At 33.3% G+C, this 23351-nt stretch overlaps 4 protein-coding genes across 5 annotated transcripts; 2 read left to right on the top strand and 2 right to left on the bottom strand.

Moving 5' to 3' along the window:
- The first annotated feature begins 774 nt into the window (after positions 1–774).
- On the top strand, positions 775–6324 carry LOC106648958 (polyadenylate-binding protein-interacting protein 2). Of its 2 annotated transcripts, none has more exons than XM_014366179.2 (4): positions 775–1330; positions 3255–3452; positions 3528–3683; positions 3773–6324. In XM_014366179.2, the coding sequence occupies exons 2-4, from the start codon at positions 3273–3275 to the stop codon at positions 3848–3850; spliced, it is 414 nt and encodes a 137-aa protein (XP_014221665.1). In that variant the 5' UTR covers positions 775–1330; positions 3255–3272; the 3' UTR covers positions 3851–6324. The 2 variants fall into 2 exon arrangements, with proteins under 2 accessions (XP_014221665.1, XP_014221666.1); XM_014366180.1 differs by lacking the exon at positions 775–1330 and adding an exon at positions 2852–2947.
- A 453-nt stretch (positions 6325–6777) lies between these two features.
- On the bottom strand, positions 6778–13409 carry LOC106648957 (catenin alpha). The gene is made up of 8 exons (XM_014366178.2): positions 13176–13409; positions 12308–12646; positions 11816–12230; positions 11165–11482; positions 10020–10253; positions 9354–9956; positions 8602–9279; positions 6778–7836 (listed from the first exon to the last, which is right to left on the bottom strand). Exons 2-8 carry the CDS (start codon positions 12622–12624, stop codon positions 7672–7674), a joined length of 2730 nt encoding a protein of 909 aa, XP_014221664.1. The 5' UTR covers positions 12625–12646; positions 13176–13409; the 3' UTR covers positions 6778–7671.
- Positions 13410–13876: 467 nt separating this feature from the next.
- Positions 13877–15298, bottom strand: LOC106648835 (oligoribonuclease-like). Its single transcript, XM_023457723.1, has 6 exons — positions 15210–15298; positions 14791–15123; positions 14665–14714; positions 14417–14578; positions 14119–14339; positions 13877–14041 (listed from the first exon to the last, which is right to left on the bottom strand). The coding sequence occupies exons 2-6, from the start codon at positions 14888–14890 to the stop codon at positions 13921–13923; spliced, it is 654 nt and encodes a 217-aa protein (XP_023313491.1). The 5' UTR covers positions 14891–15123; positions 15210–15298; the 3' UTR covers positions 13877–13920.
- A 151-nt stretch (positions 15299–15449) lies between these two features.
- LOC106648834 (heme oxygenase) lies at positions 15450–16809 on the top strand. Its single transcript, XM_014365952.2, has 3 exons — positions 15450–15855; positions 15935–16133; positions 16208–16809. Exons 1-3 carry the CDS (start codon positions 15756–15758, stop codon positions 16638–16640), a joined length of 732 nt encoding a protein of 243 aa, XP_014221438.1. The 5' UTR covers positions 15450–15755; the 3' UTR covers positions 16641–16809.
- Positions 16810–23351: the final 6542 nt, after the last annotated feature.

Consider the following 23351-nt stretch of genomic DNA (forward strand, 5'->3'; position numbering starts at 1 on the left):
TTCCGTCGTTGAGGTTTATAAAAAATAACTTTCTAGTCTTTCAATTAATTACAGTAACGACGTCGAGGATGAATCATCTCTCGGGGGGTTGTAAAAATCATTTAGCCAAAAGAGGTCGATCTCGCTCGAACAACGAAACGTCTTTTTGTCATACTCGTGAATGAAAAAAGAAAAGCTCGAGCTGTGCGTTAGGTGTACAGCATTAACGAGAGAAAAATTAGCGGACTGAGACACGATCGAATGAGATTTTGGCAAGATATCGACGGGTTGGTGGCGTACGCAAGACGTTGACGCGTCTGCGGGAACAAAGTGTATTATAGTTTGCACATGTCGTGCCGAACAGAGTTGAAAGACTCGCGCTGATCGCGCGACGACGACAACGGCGCGTCGTCTCGTATTCTTTTATCTTTGCGCTGCAACTTTTTTCCCGAATCTATTTTTACGAACGAAGAAATCTTGACTAATTGATCCGTGACGTTGAATCTCGCGCGTTTGGCGCAGGTACATAATTAGCAGAATTTGGCTAAAGCTCCGAAACGCATGAATTTTCAGGAATCGAATTTCCGGTATGGAGTGGCCGGTTAATTGTCACGAACACTCGCGAGTGCAATTAGCAGATTTTAAAATTGGCGCTATCGCGAATAAAACTGACCGGTCAATCGCGGCGTCACTGCGAGCGCAAAAGAGGTGCAAAAAGTCGAGCTCTTCTCCCTCTCGATTCACGATCATGCGGGGAAGCAATAACACGAGAGAAGACAGTAGCACGGAGAAGGGAAAGGAGACGCTGTTGTGTTGTATGTGTGTTCGTTTTATATATGCTGAATTCTATATTTTGCTGCGCTTGCCTGCTGGGACTGGTGCGCGCATACACGCGAGGTGGGAAGCAATATTTGCGACGCAAGTAGGAAACCGAACAACGAGGCAGCAAAACTGAGGCGTCACTGCTCAGTGCTCCGAAACAGCTCGAGTGTTCGTCTTTCTCTCTCTCTCTCTCTATTGCGTTGACGTTCCTCGCATTATATTATATACAGATATATATTTATATATATGTACGTGCGATCAGAGTAGTGTCGATCACGTTTCACGAGGATATCCTTCGCGAGCTGCAAACAGAGAATAGGCTACGACGACGACTGGATAAAAGGATAAAAGCAAAGAGAAGAGTATACGCTTTGTAAGGAGAGCCGTTGTAATATAGCTTACGATTCTTGCGCCGCACTCGCAGCTCACAGGAGGAGGCTCGTTCCGTACTATACCTGCCCTACAAGTTAATTTTGGTACACTTGGCGATTCTAAATCGCAAACCGCTGCTGATCCAATCGATTACAAGGTAAGCTCTTCGCTAACTTGCCGTTTATTTTCCGCCAACACGGCTCTTTAATAAGCTGCTCGCTAGCGCGTTCTCGGCCCTCTCCTCTTTATTAATCAATCGCAATATATTTTATACCCCGGGCCAATTTTTCCCATTGTTCCTCTGTTGTATGCGTGCCTGACTGGGGGCTACTGGGTGTCACCTCAAAAGTCGGCAAACCTTATGTAAACAAGGAAAATACGAACAAACAGTGCGTTACATTCGATCACAATAAGGGGGTGGGAGCGAGCTGCAAACTGCAATTGGGATCGCGCGAATTTGCTGCTGCTGCATACGCAGCATATAAGATGGCTGCGCTCTTTCTCTCTCTCTCATTCGCGCGATACTTGACATTCGTCGATTCCGCGAGTCCGTTCGCTCGGCTCGTCGATTGATTTCGCGAGCGATTCTCGAGCTAATTGTCATTTTTCCCCTCCTAGTGCTGGTAATTTTGTTGTTTGCACGACACCGAGACGAGCTTGTGTACTTTGTGCCATATTTATAATTATCATATACATAATGTATACGTATACACAAGGCGAGGAAGGAACTGCGCGATTGTCGATGCTATGTATATGTTGGCCTCGGCTCGCTTATGTGCATCGGCCTTTCAAATGTACCACACGGTGGACTATAACCGCACGAGTAACCCATACAAATTTCTTAGCGGCAGTTTTTCTGCCGCCACTCTTTCTCTCTCTCTCTCTCTTCTTTTGCCCTCTTACTCGAAATTTAATTGAAATTCCCTCATTTGCACATATGCAAGGCGAGCTCGGTCGAGCAAGGCCATAGCGTATAATCGGAGTCGAGTTTATCTGCTGCTTCTGATATTCTTCTTCGCTGCTCGTCGCCAATGCTTGGCACGCGCGCCAACTGGCTACCGTCTGTACTTCTTGTTTGTAAACAAAAAACCGCTTACCGGCTCTTTAAAATGTGCTTTAAAAGATGCTCGACCAGTCCACGTAACAAACATGGTCGCTGCTCGCGGCATCTTTACGATAGATATACTGTTTCTTGAATCGGCAACGGGCGAAAGTATCAGGGCTACTTAGTAATTGCACTTGAATGACAATCGACGACTGAATTTATCCGGCTGGCCGACGACGTCGTGTCGCGTCGCTCGTTGTGATGCGCCTGTAGCGGCTCTCGAGTCGGTCATCGGCTGAGTCGAGCCGACATCGTCGGCCGCATTCACCGCACCGTTATGACAACGTGACAGTTCACGCGCGCGCGCTCCGAAATTTTAAACCCGCTCTTGGCTCCCGGCGACATGTCGTAGAAAATTCTCAGTTTTACCTTTCAAAGCTTTCGGGTCTTCGTTTGCCGAATAAATACGGCATAATATACATAATCGACGACGCTTTTTACACTCATCATGAAACATTTGCTGCTGCTCTGCGAAGAGGTACGCTTCTTCGTCATTATTGGCGCATCCTCATTTTAACAAATATATAAAGATAAGCAGATATTTTTCATGTTTTAGTTGGTATCGCCCTTCTGTGTTTTCAGGTACCATCTGTTGTAGTTCGTATGGCATATTTTTGAACATTTTAAAAAGATCAAAAATAAGCGTGCCGACAAATATTCATTTTGCAGGTTAGACTTTAGTGTAAACATCGATCTTTTAACAATGTGATTTTTATATAACTAGATATGTTCGTTGTATGTAAAAGCCTCAACAATTTTCCGTTGAAACAGTTGTTATTTTAACTGTTTGAGCGACAAAAAGAATAAACTATGAGATCATTCTAAATATTAAACTGCTACTCCTTTAATCCGCCGTTTATTGAAATGTTGAGGTATCATTTTTTTTCAACGTTTAATTTTTCAAAACACTTGAACTTACCGATAAGTTTTATAGCTTATGAAATTCTTATTCAATGTATTTTCCCACTTTTTGCAGTTCAACCAAGCTAGTGTAATGAACATGAAAATCCACGCCGCCCCTTCAGAAACTGGTTGTTACGGACTTGAAATTCCTTCAATGGACTTCGTTTATGAGGGTTCAGAGCCTGAATCTGAATCGACTACGTCTGCCACACCGGACAATGACTTTTCAGATTACTTATGGATGGCAGATGAAGAAGAACACGACTCGAACGTACGCTAACGTTTTAACATTATTAATGAAGAAAAAAATGTATATCAAATTACTTTAAACTAAATCTGTCCACAGTTTATGAGAGATTTAGAGGAAAGAGAACTAATGAGGGTTTGCGAGGAGCAACACAGAATGGATCAGTTACAAGATGAGCTGGATAACGCGTGCGAGAGTATAGAATTGAGCGCGCAGCTCGATAACTTAAGAGTCGATGTCGACATTGTAAATGAGGTAATGAACACCGTATGGTACTAGCGTTTTCACCCTCTACCATACTTAAAAGCAGTTTCTTCAAATTGTTAAATAATTGTATTTTTCAGAGTACACTTAATCCAGAAGCGGCTGAGTTTGTTCCAAACTACAGTAGTACGCAAGAGAGCAATTCTGAGTCGTCGTAGAAGTCCCAATTTTCACTCCTTACTTTTTATAAAAATACAAAAAACAAAAAAATCCATTATACTGGCATGTGTAGAATATAAAATTATCGAATGAACTTCCCATAATCGATAAATGATTAGGTACACATACGTTAACTGTGTAAGATCAAATTATAATAGATATAAAACTAGATAAAAGAAAAACAAAAAGTGCAAAGTAGTAGTCATATACAAAAAAAAAACATAAGATGAAAAAAATCAGTTATAATGCTGTCCGATTTATATAATTAATATAATATGTATATTATTGATAATGAAGAAACAGAGTGAGAAAGCACGTGTTGTACATAAATATATTTGCTGTATTTCATGAGCAAAAAATTTGTTTTACTGTATATTAATAGTTTATGAATAATCATGGGAACATTTTTATCAATTGAAGGACTTAATAATTCCTTAATAAATCAGAATTTCAATCATTAAATTACGTTTTTGTTCAATTTGCATCGGAAAAAAACAATAACAGAATTTTTCGTCAAGTTAAAAAAAATGCATTTTACTAGATTCGTAAATCGAATGTTGCTTTTTTAAAAGCGCTTATTCTATTCATCTTGAAGATGTAAATACGAGTTGAAGATTAAAATAAATTGTATTATATTTTCAAGACTTACGAGCCTCGCTTGTTGAACGCTAGTCTAGTCTTATGAGATTTATACTCAAAGGCAATCCTGTTATGACTAATTTAAATTTTAAATAAACAACTTTGATTATTCTACCATCTTTAAGCTCAAAGTAAAGCAGATGACACGTGCAAACAAAAACAATAAAAATAGCTATATAAAAAGATATGTAAAAAAAATTGTTTTTAGATTTTTAGATTTGTATATTTGGATATTTATACTCGAAAAATTGAATTTATAAGAAAGTGAGTATAGTATTATCCAGTAGATTTCTAATTTAGTTAAGGTATCAATTTCGGTAAAAGTGTCTATTTGAAGTGATGCGTTGACTATTTTGTACTTATCTTACATCTCTATTTGAATGTCTTCAATTTTTAATATCACTAATGATGGTTACAAGAAAAATGTACACTTTGAATATTTTCACCAATTTTACATTTTTACGCCAAAAACCTCTCACAAACGATTTGAAAGTCAATGTCATCAGTAATTTTTCGTTACAGACCGAAGAGTCTTCCTTTAGGTTTAAAGAGACTCTTAAACTATAATTTTACAAGTTTTCTTTTTATACACTTTTTTAATTAATTATGTAATTGAAGAAAAATACCATACGGTACTAATTTCATTTGGCTACTTATTATTACTGTAAATGGTGCTTGATTCATGAGAATTTAAGAATGGTATCAAAGCTGAATCTCTAAATAAAAATATACGTACTTTTGGGTAGAAATATTTTCCTTTAAAGCTGTAGTAAACCATTTAAAAAACTCTAGTATACATGTTTCATTTGTTTATTTCACAGACGTAAATATTGATACTGTTTTCTACTGGCTTAGATTCGATCATTTTTGTCTGTCCAAATGATTTATAAATTGATTAATGAAAATAATCAGAATAAAATCTTGACCATTTGTTAAATGTCTAACAAACGTTCTTATCACTGTAATTTGAAGAAATGCCCGCTGTTTGGTACAATCTAAATGTAAACGCATATACCACCTCATAATTAATTATATTATTGATTATAATTTGTAAGTCAAGCCAAGTATATAAAACGTGTAAATTCATCACATACAATGTTTTTTCACTAGTGTTAATTAACTGATTTGATATCGTTTTTGTTGTATGGATCGACAAAGTAAGTTGAATGTGAGCGTAAAAGCAAATACGTTTATTATTTGATTCTGAAAATAATTTTGGGTATAATAATTTATGATTATAATCAATAATATCATAATTGTAGCAGTTAAAAGCGCGTTTAAATGTAAAAATGTATAGCAGATTAAATTGTACAAAAAACAATGGTGCGCCACAAGAATTTTTGAGTAGTAGAATCACTAAATTAGCGGTTATTATTATTATAACTAAATGTATAAATTTTATGAGTTCATTAAATGTTGGAGAGTGATTCAAAGTTTTAAAAAATGTAATTTTATGAAATTCGAGTACAAAAGTATATAAGTTCAAAATGTAACTAATAAGTTTAATGAGTTAATTTACATTTTACTAATTGGTAACTGAAGAATTCAACCGAGTTATAGTTACAGTTTTACGTTGGATACGTAATGATGATTTTTAATAACATTTCATTTTTTATATTTTTGTCATAAATGATGAATTGAGAATGAAAATACTAGATTAATAATGTCATTGTTAATATTTCATTGAAATGTTTGCTTTAAGATGTTCCAGATAATCTCTAAGTTTCAGGATAAAAAACTACAGCATTTTAAATTATCATTATTTTGTTTGTAGCATTTAAACGACGGCATTATGCCAATAAAAAAAAATAAAAAGACTACGCCAAAAACTCAATTTAAGATTATTTTATTTTTGAACATAATGTTTATAATTATTCTTTAATGGTATTTTCAAAGATCAATAAGTAATACACACTTTTTTTTGATTACGTGTAAAATTTTATTTTTTTATAATATTGTGTAGTTAATAGGAAATGTTACATTACATCAACTTAAATTTTTATATTGCCTTTTTAATAATACTTTTTTTGAGCATGTTAAATTAAAATTGAATTTTACTTTTCAAGACATTAATGTTTGCTTTATACTATGATGATCATCTAATTAAAAAAATGTTCAAAGCGTTTTTGAACAAATAATTTATAGATTAAATATGGAGATCCTTAATCTATAAAAGCTCAATTATGCACTCAAAGATTTAAAATGTTTTATCAAACCAAGTAATTCATAAATAAATCATTTTTAGAAATACAAATTTCTAAGAGCACATGCTTAAAAGTGATTAATATTGATATAATAATTTTTTATTTCAAAAAATTTCGATTACACTTGATCGATTTATATATTCCCATAAGTATAGTTACAATTAAACTTATCATACAATTTAATTACTAAATCGTGTTCCTTTTTTTTCAAGTATCATTTTGTTAACTTTTTAACACAAATCGTTATAAATTCATGAATACACAGTATTAGGTAAAAATTTCAAAGTATAAAAAGTATAAAGATTTTCATTTGAGTTATTTAGAATTTCGTGTGAAATATTAAAAAAAAATTGATAGTTTGTATGAGTTTTCATTTGCGATGGTATGCATTAATTTAAAATAAAACATTTTTAGAATACTTTAAATGGAAATTGTTAGTGTGCAATTACATATAAATAACAAAAATAGTGCTACTTAACTATTAAAATCTGGTAGTAAAATTCAACTTGTTTTGTATAAATTCAATTATTTAGTTGTTTTAAATTAATACACTTACATAATAAGTTACAAAATTTTTTTGTAAAAAGCAATTGCTTCAAATGGATACGTGCAAGAAACACGTAAGTATATCGCCTCTTTTACCTAAGACTTATCGCTCAATGCATCGATTATTATCGCATGAAGAATCACCAATTTTTAGTTTTTCGCCCTTCATTTATATAATATAAAAATTTATCAAAAAAATGTTTCAGTCACAAATATGAAGATTAAATGTATTTATATACAACCCTTCAAGTAATCGATACTTCATGATTGGCAGTCTCTTGTACTGTATGATTATATTAGATTACAAGAAAAAAATTTTGTTGAAGATTGATACAAATAAAAATATATATAAAATTTAAAAGATAGCTCGTGTAATCGTGCATTAGATGCACGAATGAGTTCCTGACGCTCTGCGCGTTATGATTACATGTTTAAACACTTTCGGTTGGACTCTGGAACTCGGAAAGCGCATGAATGGGGTTTTGAACCTTTTTCTGCGAGCCCTTGCGTACTTTAGCGCGAACTTCTTCTGGGCGTTCAGGGCGAACGAGTGGTTTTTTCTCTGGTGCTTTCATCTTCCATACGACGATTGGAGACTAAAATGTGAAAATTCATTTAAAATATTTGGGTCAGTAGAACGTTTCAGTAGATACAGAATGTATATTATTTTCAACGGTCTGAGTTTAAAATAAGGTTTTCTCTTGTTATAATACGTAATCATTTTCAAATCGCATACTTACGGTCTACATATTCCAAATACAAGGTTAGCAAGCAATAAAAAGGATTTATTAGCTAAATTCATTTTTAAAAACTCAGATTTTAGTAGTTATAAGGGTGCTGTGCACGAATTATTTTTAAATTATGTTCTCATGTATTGTCATTAAAGCTATTTTTATTAGCAAGCTTTGAAACATTAATACTATTGAAGTATGCATGTGATTATTGATAGCAAAGATCGGTGTCAATGATCAATAATTATATTAGCTGTGTTAGTGGCCTGATTAGTTTAATTAAATAGTATAAATACAGGTATATTGTTGCAATGTGTAAATATGCGAACGTTAGTTCTAGTTAGACAGCTTATTCATGTGCACTTTTAATTTTTATACAAGTGATACTGAATAAGTAATAGATAAATTATATGATACGGGTAAGTAGAACAGGAGCGGATCTTCCAGACATTCATTTTTCTCTTTTTCATTCTCGCCAATAGTCTACAAACATTGGAAGCCCAATAATTGTTTATTATCAAATCATACCTTTCTAGATACTTGCTTACTCATCAGTTTTATTAAGAATTATGGAATGATTTTATTGTTTAAAAGGAAATAATAATAATAAATAATCGAGAAAAAACTTACCGTAATGGTGGATTGTCTGGGATACTTAGTACTGGCGACGTAAGAACACTTAACAGTAAGAACGACAGCGTTCATTAAATTTTTAGCTGCTTGAATAAGAGAAGTGGCACTGTCTAGGCCTGATACGATCAGTTCACCACTGATATTCTGCACGTCCGCTTTGACTTTGCTCGTGATGTTCATCTGGTGGCAATACAAAGCTATTCTTTGCAAGTATGCGATAAGATCCTTCTTCGTTGAGCTCTCAGGACACTGATCGGCAATTTGTCGAGTAAGCTTGTCAAGCTTCGTACCGTATTCAGAAATTTTCTTTGCAGCATTGATGACGTCCATGGTGGTCTTTAAGGGGCCACGACCACGAGTAAAATCCGTCATTTCCATCATGATCATGCACATATGTTTGGCAAGAACGATAATATCGTTGCCGGCATCATCCCATTTGGCAACTTCACGATCAAATTTCAATTTCTCACTGCGGAAATGCTCAACTTGTTGAAGAATTTTTTGTTTATCCTCCTCGGTCATCTTACGCATAGCTTCACGAGCCGTGGTTATACCGCTGATCTCTGGATACTCATCAACACCATGTTCGCCTGTTTGGGCGCTTGACTTGCTGCGTGTCTCTAATGTGTAGTGCTCATCCAGCTCAACATCTTCTGGGTCTAAATCTTCATCAGCCTGTAAAGTAATAAGGAATAAAAGAAAATCAACAATAAAAATAAGCTTACGAAAAAAATACCCCTGGTACGCACCCTATTCATGAGGACAGCTCGTCTGATTTCCCTGACACCGTCGTACACGAGCCTGGAAGCATCGATGAAATCGTTCTCATCCACGTCCTTTGGAGGTGTACTGCCTAATGCGTCAACGGCCACCTCAACTCTCTGGGCAAATTTAGGCATGACCTGCTCTCTGAGAACCTTAACAGCCTCGAGCACGCGCTTAGTGTAAATGCACGGCTCATAATTGTCCATCTCAGCCTGGACGACGTTGCAAACTCTAGCGGAACGACCACGGATCGCTCCAGCTGTGCGATCCAGAGTGTCAGCGTCTCCCTCTTGCAAAGCTAACACGCATTTGTTGACATCTTCGAGAATATGATTTTCTGATACTGCGAGAAAATCATCTATCGTCGTGATGTCGTCCACGGCTTCAGTCAGAACACGGACTTGATTCTCCCAAGCTTGACGGAACACCTCCATATTATCTTGAGCTACTTTGGATCGTGGACGTGCGGCTAAGACGCGCGCCGCATTGATTACTTGAGGGCAGAGATTTTCTATTTGAGCCGCAGCGTAGCGTACCATTTTCACGCCATCTTCGTTGTTGGACATACTGCATACTAGATTTGCCACCTACCACAAATTAATTTGGTGAGAGTTCATATAGGAAATTTAGCAGTAAGTTTGCGGGCTTACCTCGACCAATTTGTTTGCGTGTTCGGTGAATACGAGGGCATACTCTTCGACTTCTTTGTCTCTACCGTTGCGAGCGGCTTCAATCAAGACCAAGAGAGGAACACTCGTTTCCAAGAAGCTATCGGAGACGTGATCGACCACGGCTTTTCGCAAGTGTCTGCGTAAGTCGCGGGTCTTTTTGCACATATGGTCGATGGCTCGTTCGAGTCCTTCAGACTGTTCTTCCACACCCATCTAAATGATAAAAACATGAAATTTGAAGAAATATTTATGATCTCTAAATTAGAACACTCAAAACTTTAAAACAGATTTTCGAACTCATGGTTAGTATTCTTCAATTATAGAATCAGCATAAATAATAGACAAATTAAATTTTTTTTGTTCAAAAATAAGTCAACTATCAAGTTTGCAAGGAAGTTTCATTTTTATATATCTTAATAATTTTGTGCTCATATAGTCGTGTTGATTAACTATATTTACTGGAAATCCAAAAGTGCAAACGTTACAGTGCGGCATTGAAAAACAAACAAAAGAATTGCATTAAGAAATTATTTTAGCTTAATAGTAGTCAAAACGCACAAATTTTCTTAAATACTTTTCAAATTAGTGAAGCATTTGCACATAAAAGAAGTTTGTTCTGTTGAAATATACTTTTAAAATACACTCACAAACTTCACAACACTTAAGGTATAAATCATCAAAAACGTAGTTTGGGTTACAATTAGTTGATGAGGAGAATATAATTTAACAATAAACGGGAAGTACGGGGTATTTGAAATATTTACCCTTCTACCAGCACGAGCCAGTTGTAACTGTCAAGAGTTAAAACAAAAATAAAACGAAACATTGTAATAGATTGCTTAAAAATAAGTTAAAAGTAGAAAAAATTAGATGCTTTCTGCATGGTTCTCAAGCTTAAATTATTCAATAGATTTTTATTGCAAAATTGTAATAAACTGTAACAAATATCAAGTTTCGAAAATCATTAATGAACATTAAAGCAGCTGAATTTATTTGAAATATGGATTAAAATTGACTAAAAAAATAAAAAGCACTCTATTAAAGTAAAAAAGTTTCATCTTTTTGAATAAGAGGTAACAAAAGGAATACTGATAAGAAATTATTTGATAAAAGTATATACTAACGTTCTTCATGTATTCGCTCAGCAAATCTTGTAATGCCTGTCTTACAGCATTACATTCAGCAACGATTCTTTCTCTTCTGTCATCTCTCGTGCACGAAGAATCGGCCATAAGCGCTGCGCCACTGATTATGCTCTCGAGGCGTTCCTCCAAGCTTGGTCTGGTGCGAACTTCGTTATAAGCCAATGGATGCATGACCATACGTTCATCAAAGTCGTCCAACGCCGCGGCTAATTCACCCGGTCCGTCGTAAGGATGTTGGCTATCGCTTGGAATCTTACCTTGCGCGACGTCGTTTATCGTATTCACCGCTTCACATACCTGCATGAGTAAAAAAATTAAACTGATACATAATGGTTTTTCTTCATCCACACGCATATGTGGGTTGCGCGCGTTCTACGTGCATGTGAAAAGCACCTAACAAGTTTAAGCTTGTTATAGGTGATTCTTTTAGTAGGGGTTGAGTATTGATCTATTGATTGAAAATGTGCAATGAACATGTATTACTCTGGAAGCTTGAATGTGTATGAATATTTTCATTAGTTTTACATGTATGAGTTACATGTATGCGTTAAATGTATATGTTAAATGTATATGTTATTATTGAATATTTGTATCATAGCTTTCATTAATCATAAGTTTTCTGCTACGAACCTGTTTTAATACGTAGTCTCTATTGGCTTTTGCAGCAGCTAACTCAGGATGTCTGACATAAACTTTTGATGCTGTAAGTAACATGGTAGAATGTTTCTTTAGAACTGCCCTTGCAGCAGCAAGATCATCTCTAAGTTGTGGATCTTTAAGTTCTTGTTGACGTTTTGCAGCTTGGTTCATAAGTTCAGAAGCATTTCTACCAAATTGTTTGATATTTTCTATCAATTCTCCTTGGGATGAAGCATTTTTTAATTTTTTCAAGTCATCTTCAACAACGTGTAATGATTTAAGTAACAAATGTACATCAACCATATCAGCAAGAATGAGCAAACGTGTAACAGCTGAGAGTAGGTTACGAGCTGCTCGTACCATATTGCCTCTTTTTAATGATGAACAAGGATCTTCTGAAAATTCTCTGAAAATTGTTGATTTTTTAAAATAAAGATTTGAAAACTAGAATTTATTTTAGTAAAAATAATTCATTTTCTTTACCTGGCAGCAATACTCATAGTGGATCCAGTTTTTTTAACTTCATCAACTGCACTCAGCATCTCATCGGTAATATCAGGATTTTCATAAGCAATTTGTTCACCTTTTTCAATAAAATTGTCTGTAGCTTTTTCAACAGCTGCAACAAGAGCGCTAGCTCTCTTCGACTTGCCTTTTTTCTTCTTGCTTGGTCCTTTTGTATTGACCAATGTTGTTACTTGTAGAACCAAAGGCTCTAAAGTTTTTTCTACAGACATGGTACGAATTTCTAAATTTTTGGGATCCCATTTTAAAGTTATTGGCCCGTAGTGGTCCGACATGTTTGCAGTGTCACTTAATATTCTAGCAAAACAAAATTATCACTTTAATAAATTTTCCTGTCCATAAAATATTTAATTGTCAAATAAAATTTTTTTCGTTATTTTAATAGAAAATAATTCAGTTTTTTAAATCTTGAAATTAAAATTTTTAGAAGCGATTGTGTTTAAATCTGATTGAAGAATGAAATGCTAGACTTTCCTAGTGTTAGTTTACTACAAATTGCGAACGACCATAGGAAAGAATGCAGCAAACACGAGATAAGTATTGTACTTTTCGCTGCATTAACAACGCCTCTCCTTGCTGGCACTCATCAGAAAGTACAGTGTGTATGAGTCACAGCAACATCGTAAATTTTTCATCAATTAATCATCGATGAGAAACAGATGAAAATGAAAGTAAAGACAAGAACAGAAAAATGTTATACAAAAAAAATTCATTATTTGCAATGAGTAAATATAACATTCGACATAAGTATATGACAGTACTCGTATGAGGAACACCCAAAATTTGTTATGCTCTTACGTCAAGTGAAAATTCTCATGTTACATACCTTCATGTAAATTAAAACTGGGCTTTACAAGCGTCAAACGCTTTTTTCACCTTTGCGGAAACTCAATTTCACTTCTTTTATTCACACTGCGTAAACTAGTATTGGGTATGTTCAACGGGGAAAAAGGATGGAACGAGAGCTACGCTACGGCCTGTGGCCCCGATCTAACGGCAACTAAGGTATACTATACCTATATAATGCCAATCTCAGTATGACTGTACAATACTACACTTTGTGATACAGCTCTGCTAACTCAGCTAAGTAGAGTATGTACCTATAACACACCCTTCCTTACTCATTCGAGTTGTTGACGTCACAATACGGAGAAGTATATGCTCGTCTTTATTTCTCCTCGCGTTAAAGATGTTGACATAAGGCAGGTTATTCGGATATGTACACTACTTGTAGATTTGAAAATAGAAAACAACGTAAGAAGTGAATTACGATGATATAGCGAATAACTCGCTCAACTGATACTATTTTTTTTTATTTATTATAAACAAAGAAATAATAATAATCAATTTTAAGATGTTATAAAAATATACATTTATATATACTTTATACATTTTTGCTGTTTAAAATCTCATATCTCATCAACATAATCACCGTGGTTTTTACAAAAAACAGTTAAAATTTTAAAAAAATGATCTTTTGGTTTTACATGAACATTATTTTAAATATAAACATACATTGACTTTTAACAATTTTTTTTGTACAAAACTATTTATAAACTGATCATTTCAAGTCAGTTAAAAAAATTTTTTTTATAGTATTCAAGTTCTTCAATGCTATCCTTAATGTCGCCTAGTGCTCTATGATCACCTGTTTTTCTTTTTTTTTTCTTCTCAACTTTTTTGTTCCATCGTCTACAACACAAAAACGATGATACTACTATAAAAATATGCTCATAAATAGTGGAAGTGACAAATTTTATTTCACTAACTTGGCTAATTCGTTAATAGATGCAACATCAATAACATCTTTTCCTAAGTAATCAAAAGCTCTTGGCATATATCTTTGAAGGAAAGCTCTGTCCATATACAAGCAATTACCTGCTAATGGACATGAATTAGAAGGTACGTATCGCTTGAAGAATTTTATTAAAGCTTCTTCTGCCATCTCTTCATCAAAAACTGATTTAAGTGATTCATCAATCAATCCAGTCTGTAAGTTTTATAAGTTAATTTATCGTTTATATTGTTGAGATATAGCTAAATAAGTCACCAAGTAGGATTGTATACTTTTGTATGTTGTTCCTGACACCAAGGAATCATGCCATCTAAAATAGCTTTGGGCTGATTTATAACAACTTCAAATGAATCACTAATAATGTTCAAATTTTTATCAGTTATTACACTGGCAACTTCTAAAATCCTATCTTCAATGAGATTGAGACCAGTCATCTGTGAATGTAAATAAAACAATATCAATTTACATGGATGTAATAAAAACTTAGCTGAAAATACAAAATTGATATAAAAAAACTAGCCTCAAGATCAATCCATATGATGTGGTCTTTACTTTGCACCATAGGTTCAGCTAAATTACAGAAAATTTAGTGATCAAAATTAAAATTGTTACTCATTTTGAAAAAGTAAAAAAAAGGTGTAAGTACCCATTGTTGCTTTACATAACTCTTTGCACTTGTACAAATTATAAACAATAAATTTTTTGAGACGAAAGCCAACTTGAGATATGGCGAAGCTACTGCTCATCGTCCAAGGCCTTGCTGTATGTACAGCCGACAGCAAAAAGTGCGGGCAAATAATAACAATACAAATAATGTATACTGTATAGGAGCCGGTGTGTGCGAAGTACGTATAATATAACGCTTAGTGCTAAATGTTTACACACGCGAATTCGTGAAAGCTCTCTCTCAATGGTCGGGGATTGGTATTTCGCGACTGACAGTCGTCATCGTTGTTATGTATCACGCGGGTCGTAGCACCTAGAAGTTAAAACACATCAATTAATTCAACCTGTCCGATAACTCAGGGTGTATTTCATAAACTGGGTGTATTTTAGAAATAGTACCATTGAAGCCACTATAGGAGCTAGATTACGTGAAACAGTAGCAGAGTCGACTGCTTATTTTGACAGTTTTACGACAATCTTATAGAGTGATAAAAAATAAGGTGCATATTTGACAATCAACTAGCTCACATTGCCTTTTTTGTACAGCGAATTCGAACTTGTAAATTTTCGACTTTTTAATGTCGATAACAATTTATCGAGTAAAATTCAATATTTCTTGACGGCATTGACGAGTACCACTTGGTATCGTGACGACACAGCATGAACATAATGTACCGTACTAGACATACCGCTCGGTCGCAAAAGTTGCTTTTGTTTTAGGCGTAATTTTAGTGATTGTGCTCCGCGTTGATTTCAAAATACACTTAACAATATAGCCATGTTATAAGCGATCGTATGCAGTCTACGCGCTCTGCGCAGCAGACGACAAGAATTGTAAAACTTAAAGTCATAACAAAACAATATACCATAGTTATCACGTTTATCCATCTAATTACTGCTCAATTCGAATGAGAGTCAAATCTCACTCTATAGATTAAAAGCAACATGAAAGATGCTGAAGATGATTTCTGTAAAAGAATGCGAAAAGCTACTAGACAGGTTCATGCAATCAGTGATGCACTTGTAAATGCGAAATTAGCGCTAGGTAAATTAACCTAAAAGGATCATATTATTTATTACGACATTCTTTACAACATTTGTTAATGCAACAAATCATTTCATAGGACTATCAGATAATCAAGTGTGGGCTGATGGGTTATTAGTCTTTTATGAAATTTTTAAATTTATGGAAGAAGCTATGTTCAGACTAAAAGATTCTCCTGTTGGGCTTATGTATGTAAAAGGACTTGAACGCACTGAGGCTTTTGAAAAAGATTTAGAGTATTACTTAGGCAAAGATTGGAAAAAAACATATCAATCAAGGTAATATATAAGTTTAAAAGCGGTTCGGAATATAGTCAAGATTGTAATAAACAATAGTATAATTATATTTCTAGGAAAAGCGTAACTGATTATTTGAAAAAACTGCAAGAAGTAGAGCGTTCTGATTCGATACTTTTGATTGCCTATATTTATCATCTGTATATGGGTCTCTTAAGTGGTGGAATGATTTTACGTAAGAAAATGATTCTAAAAAATAACTTATTTGGATCTTCCAATTTTCAAAACGGTTACAATATAACAGAGTTTGAAGGAACAACTGTTCATCAATTGAAAACACATTTACGTTTTACCATAAATAAAATTGTTTCAGTATTAAGTGAAGAAAAGAAAGAAGAACTGATTAAAGAAAGCAAAACTGTTTTTGAACTAAATAATAAAATCATAAAAAGCATTAAAATTCCATATGATGCTATTATAAAAAGTGTACCTGTTATTGTTTTTGTAGTTGCTTTAATGATTGTAATAATGCTGCAAATACTACGGTAAAACAATAATTTTTGACAAGTAAATGTATAATTGTTACATGTATATATTGAAATTTTATTTTTAAAATAAAAAGTACATTTATAATTTACTTCAAAGCTAATAATCATGTAAATAGGCAAATTTATTAAATTTAAGTCTATGCAAAATAAATGATGAGTATATTATTCACACCAGAATGGAACCATTCAAATTGTACACCCAACAAAATAAATATCTGCCCAGTCTGTATCTTCACTTGCTACGATTCATATTGTTTAGTTGGTTTGTTCGTAGACACGGTTTTCGAAAAAATGTTAAGCCCCAAAGTGATTCTAAAAGTTTCTAGAAATGCTTCAACACTTCAATGATTTTATAAAACATTCTCATAAGAAAAATTTCCGTCGGGGTTTTTGCATCAATTCTCCCGAAAATTGATTCCCTGAATAATTAATTGCCCGAACGTTTTGAACGTTTTGATGAATGATTTAAATTCAAAAAATTTTTTTAAATATGCATTTTTAATGGCATCATAGTTTTTGAGTTATATGCTCTTCATCGATAATTAATACAAATAAAATAAACTTATTCCATATTGTTAATCTTTCAAAAGACTAAATACATGAAGGTTTTCAGATAAGACTTTTATGATAATGTTTTTCCGCATACGTTGCCTGGAAAATGTGTGAAATAAAAAAAATTCAATGCACGTGGTTATAGTCATATTCCAATGAAATGAAAATCTATGAGATATACGGAAAGACCTTTCTTTTCAAAACAAAATTGACTCTTACATGAATAAATAAAATTAGCTTTTGATAGGATTAAAATAAATTTACTGTGATTGTTCGATCTTTTATATGACTATCGTTTATTTTGTCACAGCAACTCCTAGGGCAGCCCGACATGGTATCACTTAGTCCGGTTCGCGGTACTTCCCCCGAAAATTGATTCCCTGAATAATTAATTGCTCGAACGTTTTTGGTGCCTGAAAGAATTATCTTCCAAAAAAATTGAAATTTTTCTCTATTCATCGACCCCCATATGCGGCGCCATCAATCACTTAGGAGCCCCACTTTGCTCAAAGGACACTTCCATACGTAAGTATTTATCTTCTTTGGACTATAGTGTATCAATTGAAAAAAACGGAATATTTTCAATTTTTAAAAGTGGGTTTTTTCGCGATAACTTATTCAATTTTCATCGGATCTTCATAAAATTTACTGTGAATACGTAGCACAGCTCTAGAAATCAGTAACAAATACTATCCAGGCGCAAAGGTTACTCTTTAGTAGGAAAATATTGAGAAAACCATTAATTTAGGCAGAAAAATATTACGATTTGGCCTAATTCAGTTCCATACGCATTGCCCCGCCCCTTTTTTGGAAAATGGAATATTTTCAATTTTCAAAATTGCGTATTTTCACGATAACTTCTTCAATTTTCATCGGATCTTAATAAAATTTACTGTGGATACGTAGCACAGCTCTAGAAATCAGTAACAAATACTATCCAGGCGCAAAGGTTACTTTTTAGTAGGAAAATATCGAGAAAACCATTAATTTAGGCCGAAAAATATTACGATTTGGCCAAATTCGGTTCCATACGCACTGCCCCGCCCCTTTTTTGAAAAATGAAATATTTTCAATTTTCAAAATTGGGTTGTTTCGCGATGACTTTTTCAATTTCCATCGGATCTTAATAAAATTTACTGTGAAAACGTCGCACAGCTATAGAAATCAGTAACGAATACTGTCAAGGTTCAAAGATAACTCTTTGTTAGGAAAATATCGAGAAAACTATTAATTTAGGGCGAAAAATATTACAATTTGGCCTTATTCAGTTCCATAAGCATTTCCTCGGCCCTTTTTTGGAAAAAGGAATATTTCCAATTTTCGAAATTGTGTTTTTTTGCGATGATTTTTTCAATTTTCATCGGATTTTCATAAAATTTGCCTTGGATACGTAGCATAGCACAAGAAATCTGTAACAATTACTATTCAGGCGCAAAGTTAACTCTTTAGGAGGAAAATAGTGAGAAAACTATTAATTTAGGCCGCAAAATATTACGACTTGGCATAATTCGGCTCCATACGCATTGCCCCGCCCCTTTTTTGGAAAAAGGAATATTTCCAATTTTCGAAATTGTGTTTTTTTGCGATGATTTTTTCAATTTTCATCGGATTTTCATAAAATTTGCCTTGGATACGTAGCATAGCACAAGAAATCTGTAACAATTACTATTCAGGCGCAAAGTCAACTCTTTAGGAGGAAAATAGTGAGAAAACTATTAATTTAGGCCGCAAAATATTACGATTTGGCCAAATTCGGTTCCATACGCACTGCCCCGCCCCTTTTTTGAAAAATGAAATATTTTCAATTTTCAAAATTGGGTTGTTTCGCGATGACTTTTTCAATTTTCATCGGATCTTCATAAAATTTACTGTGAATACGTAGCACAGCTCTAGAAATCAGTAACAAATACTATTCAGGCGCAAAGGTTACTCTTTAGTAGGAAAATATTGAGAAAACCATTAATTTAGGCAGAAAAATATTACGATTTGGCCTAATTCGGTTCCATACGCATTGCCCCGCCCCTTTTTTGGAAATTGGAATATTTCCAATTTTCGAAATCGTGTTTTTTAGCGATAACTTCTTCAATTTCTATCGGAACTTTATGAAATTAACTGTGAATACGTAGTACAGCACTAGAAATCTGTAACGAATTCTATCTCGGCGTTTGGTTAACTATTTCCTGTAGGAAAAAATTAGGTGACAAATCAGGTGACAAAATCATGCCAAGACATTAGTTGTGGAGTCACCTGATATCTCATCTGATTTTTGATAAAATGATTGTATTTTATGTGATTTGAAGTTAACTATGAGTAATTTTATGTTAATTCTCCTTGTATTGCGTCCACGTGGCATTATTCAGCAAAACTACCTAATTTCTAACTGGCCAGAAAAGTATCTAAATGCACCTGGCCGATTCTCTGTCAAGTCAACCGGGCAAAATAATTTGATAAAAAAAAGTTACGAACCAACTCACAGTATTTCCTTGTGGATTGCCGATTGTCAGTGCATAATATTTGGTTTTTCGTTTCGCCATAATCCTCTTCATTAGAACACATATCAAAAGGCTTTTCTTTTATTATCTAAAAATCGATAAAATTAAAAAAATACCCTTAATTATTGGGGATTAAACGATAGTCAGCGCCATCTGTAAATTCAATGCGGTCGTCCCATAAGAACCTTAGTACCGCCTGTAAACTGTTTCAGCTGGATCACAGGCGGTCCTAAGGTTCTTATGAGACGACCGCATTGAATTCACAGAGGGCGCTGACTATCGCTTAATCCCTAATTTCGTTATTTTAATTTGAAAAATGACAATTACTCATCAGCATAGTTGGTTGTATCACTGGACTTCATTTTTTTGCAGTGTAAGATTACTTGATGAATACATTTTGTTTTACGAAATGCAGTTAAAATTAATTAGCATTAAAAATTATGAAATCGAAATGAAGACGAGTCTACGCGAGCAGAAGAAGCAGCCGAGTGACCTCGAAGTGTTTACAAATACTTAACTGGAACAGAATGGAAGTGTATGGAGCTAGAATGCTTTATGAGGTTTTTTTTCATTTTCTATGAAGCAGAAGGATTTTTTAGACAAAATGGGCTGACTAAGATAAAACTCGAACGAAATGTGCTTTTACTTATGTTTTTCTCTACAAATTTCACAATACTAACAAGGGGTTAAGCTATAGGTTTCAGAAAACTATTTACTGTGGTTCAAGAACAATTTTTTGTAAATCAGTTTAAAAAAGTATTTTCAGCGTCGAATTTTTCATAATACAATAGGAAAATATTCGCTGAACATCGATGTTATACTCATATATGTTAGACAAAAGAAAATCAATGAGGTATACCTAAAGACCTTCTTTTTCAAATCAAAAGTCTTACATGAATTAATAAAATAAACTTTCGGTCGAATTGAAATATATTTACTACAACTACATTCTTTTTTGTGTAACTAACGTTGAGCACATCAAAGGAATTTTCTTCAATTATTCTTTTTTTTTAAGTATAAAGTTTAATACATTTTATGGTCAACGTTATTATTAAGTTTTACGAAACAATAGATGATAATTGTTCAAAATCTATTTCATGGAATTTGAATAATTAAAAGTTCAAAAATTGTATTAAAATGACTGTAAGAATGTTTTCAAATGTTAACAATAGGGAAATGATTATGATTTTTACGAAAAACATTTTCCACTACTCCCAAAAATTGTGAAGATGACTTTTATATGGCCTTATCAGGACATAATGGCAATGATATCTCTGGATTCATAAAAGATTATTCATATAAAATAATATAATTAGCAACTATGTAGATAATTTTCATATTTCTTGTAACTTATGTCGATATTTGTTAATTTACTGTTTAATTGTACATTAAAGTTTTTTCAATAAAATAGTTCACGATTAAATAATAAGAATTGATTTTATGATGTAAATTTATTATGGTATTTTTTCATATATTTCAGGTCTTCAGAACATGCTCCAATCATATTTAGTGCTTGGCATGCGCTACGATGCGATGTTCGTTAAAAAAACATCATTCGCAGTAATATTTGATATTCTACTTATTACAAAATTATACTCACAATAGACGTTATGCTAACAAAAGCAAGTACTATTTCGCGAAAATTCTCGAGTAAATAGGTATTTTAAATATAAAAGTATTAAATGGCAACTAATATGTAACACATTTATCAACTGCGGCATAATGCGACTAATCTTTACTAATGGACGACGTAAAGACTATTTTGAAACTAGAACAGTTTTTTTACACGCACACTTATTGGCTTTTGATGGCGTTTAAATTTATTTTTTGGTGGCCTTACAGTGATTATAGAGTAAATTTTGCAGGTAGGACGTGCATCATTATGAATTTAGTTTTCATTACGTACGCCATGGTAAAGATACATTCTTTTATACTTAAACAAATTAACAATTCGCGCATCTCATAATAAATAAAATAAAAACGTATTCAAGATCACCTGCATTAACCATGAGATTTGCAGCCCATTAGAAACCGATCCAGTTATTTTATTTGAAATGTTATTTCAATTATTTATACTTGTATCTTTATTATTGTATTACCTAATAGGAACGATTTACAACAAACAGGTAAAAGTAGATTGTTCAAATTTATTTTATAATCGAAAAATACAATTTAAAAATGATTGAATTTTATTTTTAAGCTTCTTGTTTGCGTGCACACTATTTATCTAAATTATGAGAATGAAAATAATTTAATGGAAAAATATTCGTGGATAAAATCATTGAGAATCTGTTATGAAATGTGGATCATAGGATTCTGTAAATAATATTACGTAGATATTCATTAAGATCATTTAATTATTACATCCTTTTTTCAGGTTTTATGTCTAGCTTATATTTTGCGTTTCTTTATACTCCTGTTGTTTGGAATTTGGTAGCTTATAATAAGAAAAGTCCTATTATATATGCCAAGTTCTCTGTCAATGACGATGTGTACTACGACTATATATTTATTTATGAAACCGTAAATATTACTTTCATGGATTTGTTTGGAAGCGGATTACTGGGCTCATATATGTTTTACAGTTGTCTCATATTTATGCGATTACACCATACGAAGTACGAAAAATTTATTGATAATTTTATTTTTCATCATTTGAACATTCATCATATGAATTTTAGAAAATCGATTGAAAATATAAAGTTGGATATTATATTCGATTTAGAAAGCGCCGAAGAAATTCAAAAGAAGTTGATTAAGTGCGTAAAAATCCACCAAATGAGTATTCAGTTAAGTATTATGTAATCGCTTAATAATAAAAAATCAATTTCCAATATACGAATGAAAAAATTTCAGATTATTCGAGATCGCAGATAAATATTGTCGGCCAATTTTACTTCACAGCCTTACTCTCAATCTATTGTCATTTATTATACTGGGTTATGCGGTAAGATTAGGATGCAACAAATAAAACAATGCAAACAAGAAACAATATCTTTTTCTGGCCCTCATATACTGTGGCTGTAATTCTTTGAAATTTTGATTTTTGTAGTCAGTGACTATGTTCGAAAAAGGATTGACTGTGGATGCGATAAAGATGTATTGTGGTTTCGTTGGAACCATCGTGTGTACTGCTATAACCTGTTTTCCAAGTCAATTATTAATTGATGTTAGCAGCGATATTGGACTCGCTTGGTGAGAAATAATTGAAAAATAATTAATTTTGTACTTTAAAATTGTGTATTAACAGTTATTTCAGCGATTGGTATCGGTGGAAAGCCAAAAGTAGATTAATTTTTCTTTTAATGATGAAAAGAGCGAGTAAGCCATGTGCTTGGAATGCTGGACCCTGCGTAGTCTTACATTTTCAAATAGTAAACTTTGTAAGTTTAAAGATTTTTAATTTATTTCGATTAAATACTTATGGTATGAAAAAAAATTTAGGTTTTTAAAACAGGACTGTCGTACATAACGTCAATGATATCTCTGTACTCATAAAAATTTTTAATAAAAGAAGAATAAGATACTTGAACATGCTTGAACTACGTAAAAAAAGAATTACAATTTATTAAAAGTAGCTAATTTTAACATTGCTTCGGTAAAAGATTCCTCTAATGACTTTGCACAAAATTAATAAATAGTTATTTATGCAACAAGTGCCCAATAGT

This window comes from Trichogramma pretiosum, unplaced genomic scaffold (assembly GCF_000599845.2).
Source record: "Trichogramma pretiosum strain Unisexual culture from Peru unplaced genomic scaffold, Tpre_2.0 scaffold22, whole genome shotgun sequence".
Lineage (NCBI taxonomy): Eukaryota > Metazoa > Arthropoda > Insecta > Hymenoptera > Trichogrammatidae > Trichogramma > Trichogramma pretiosum.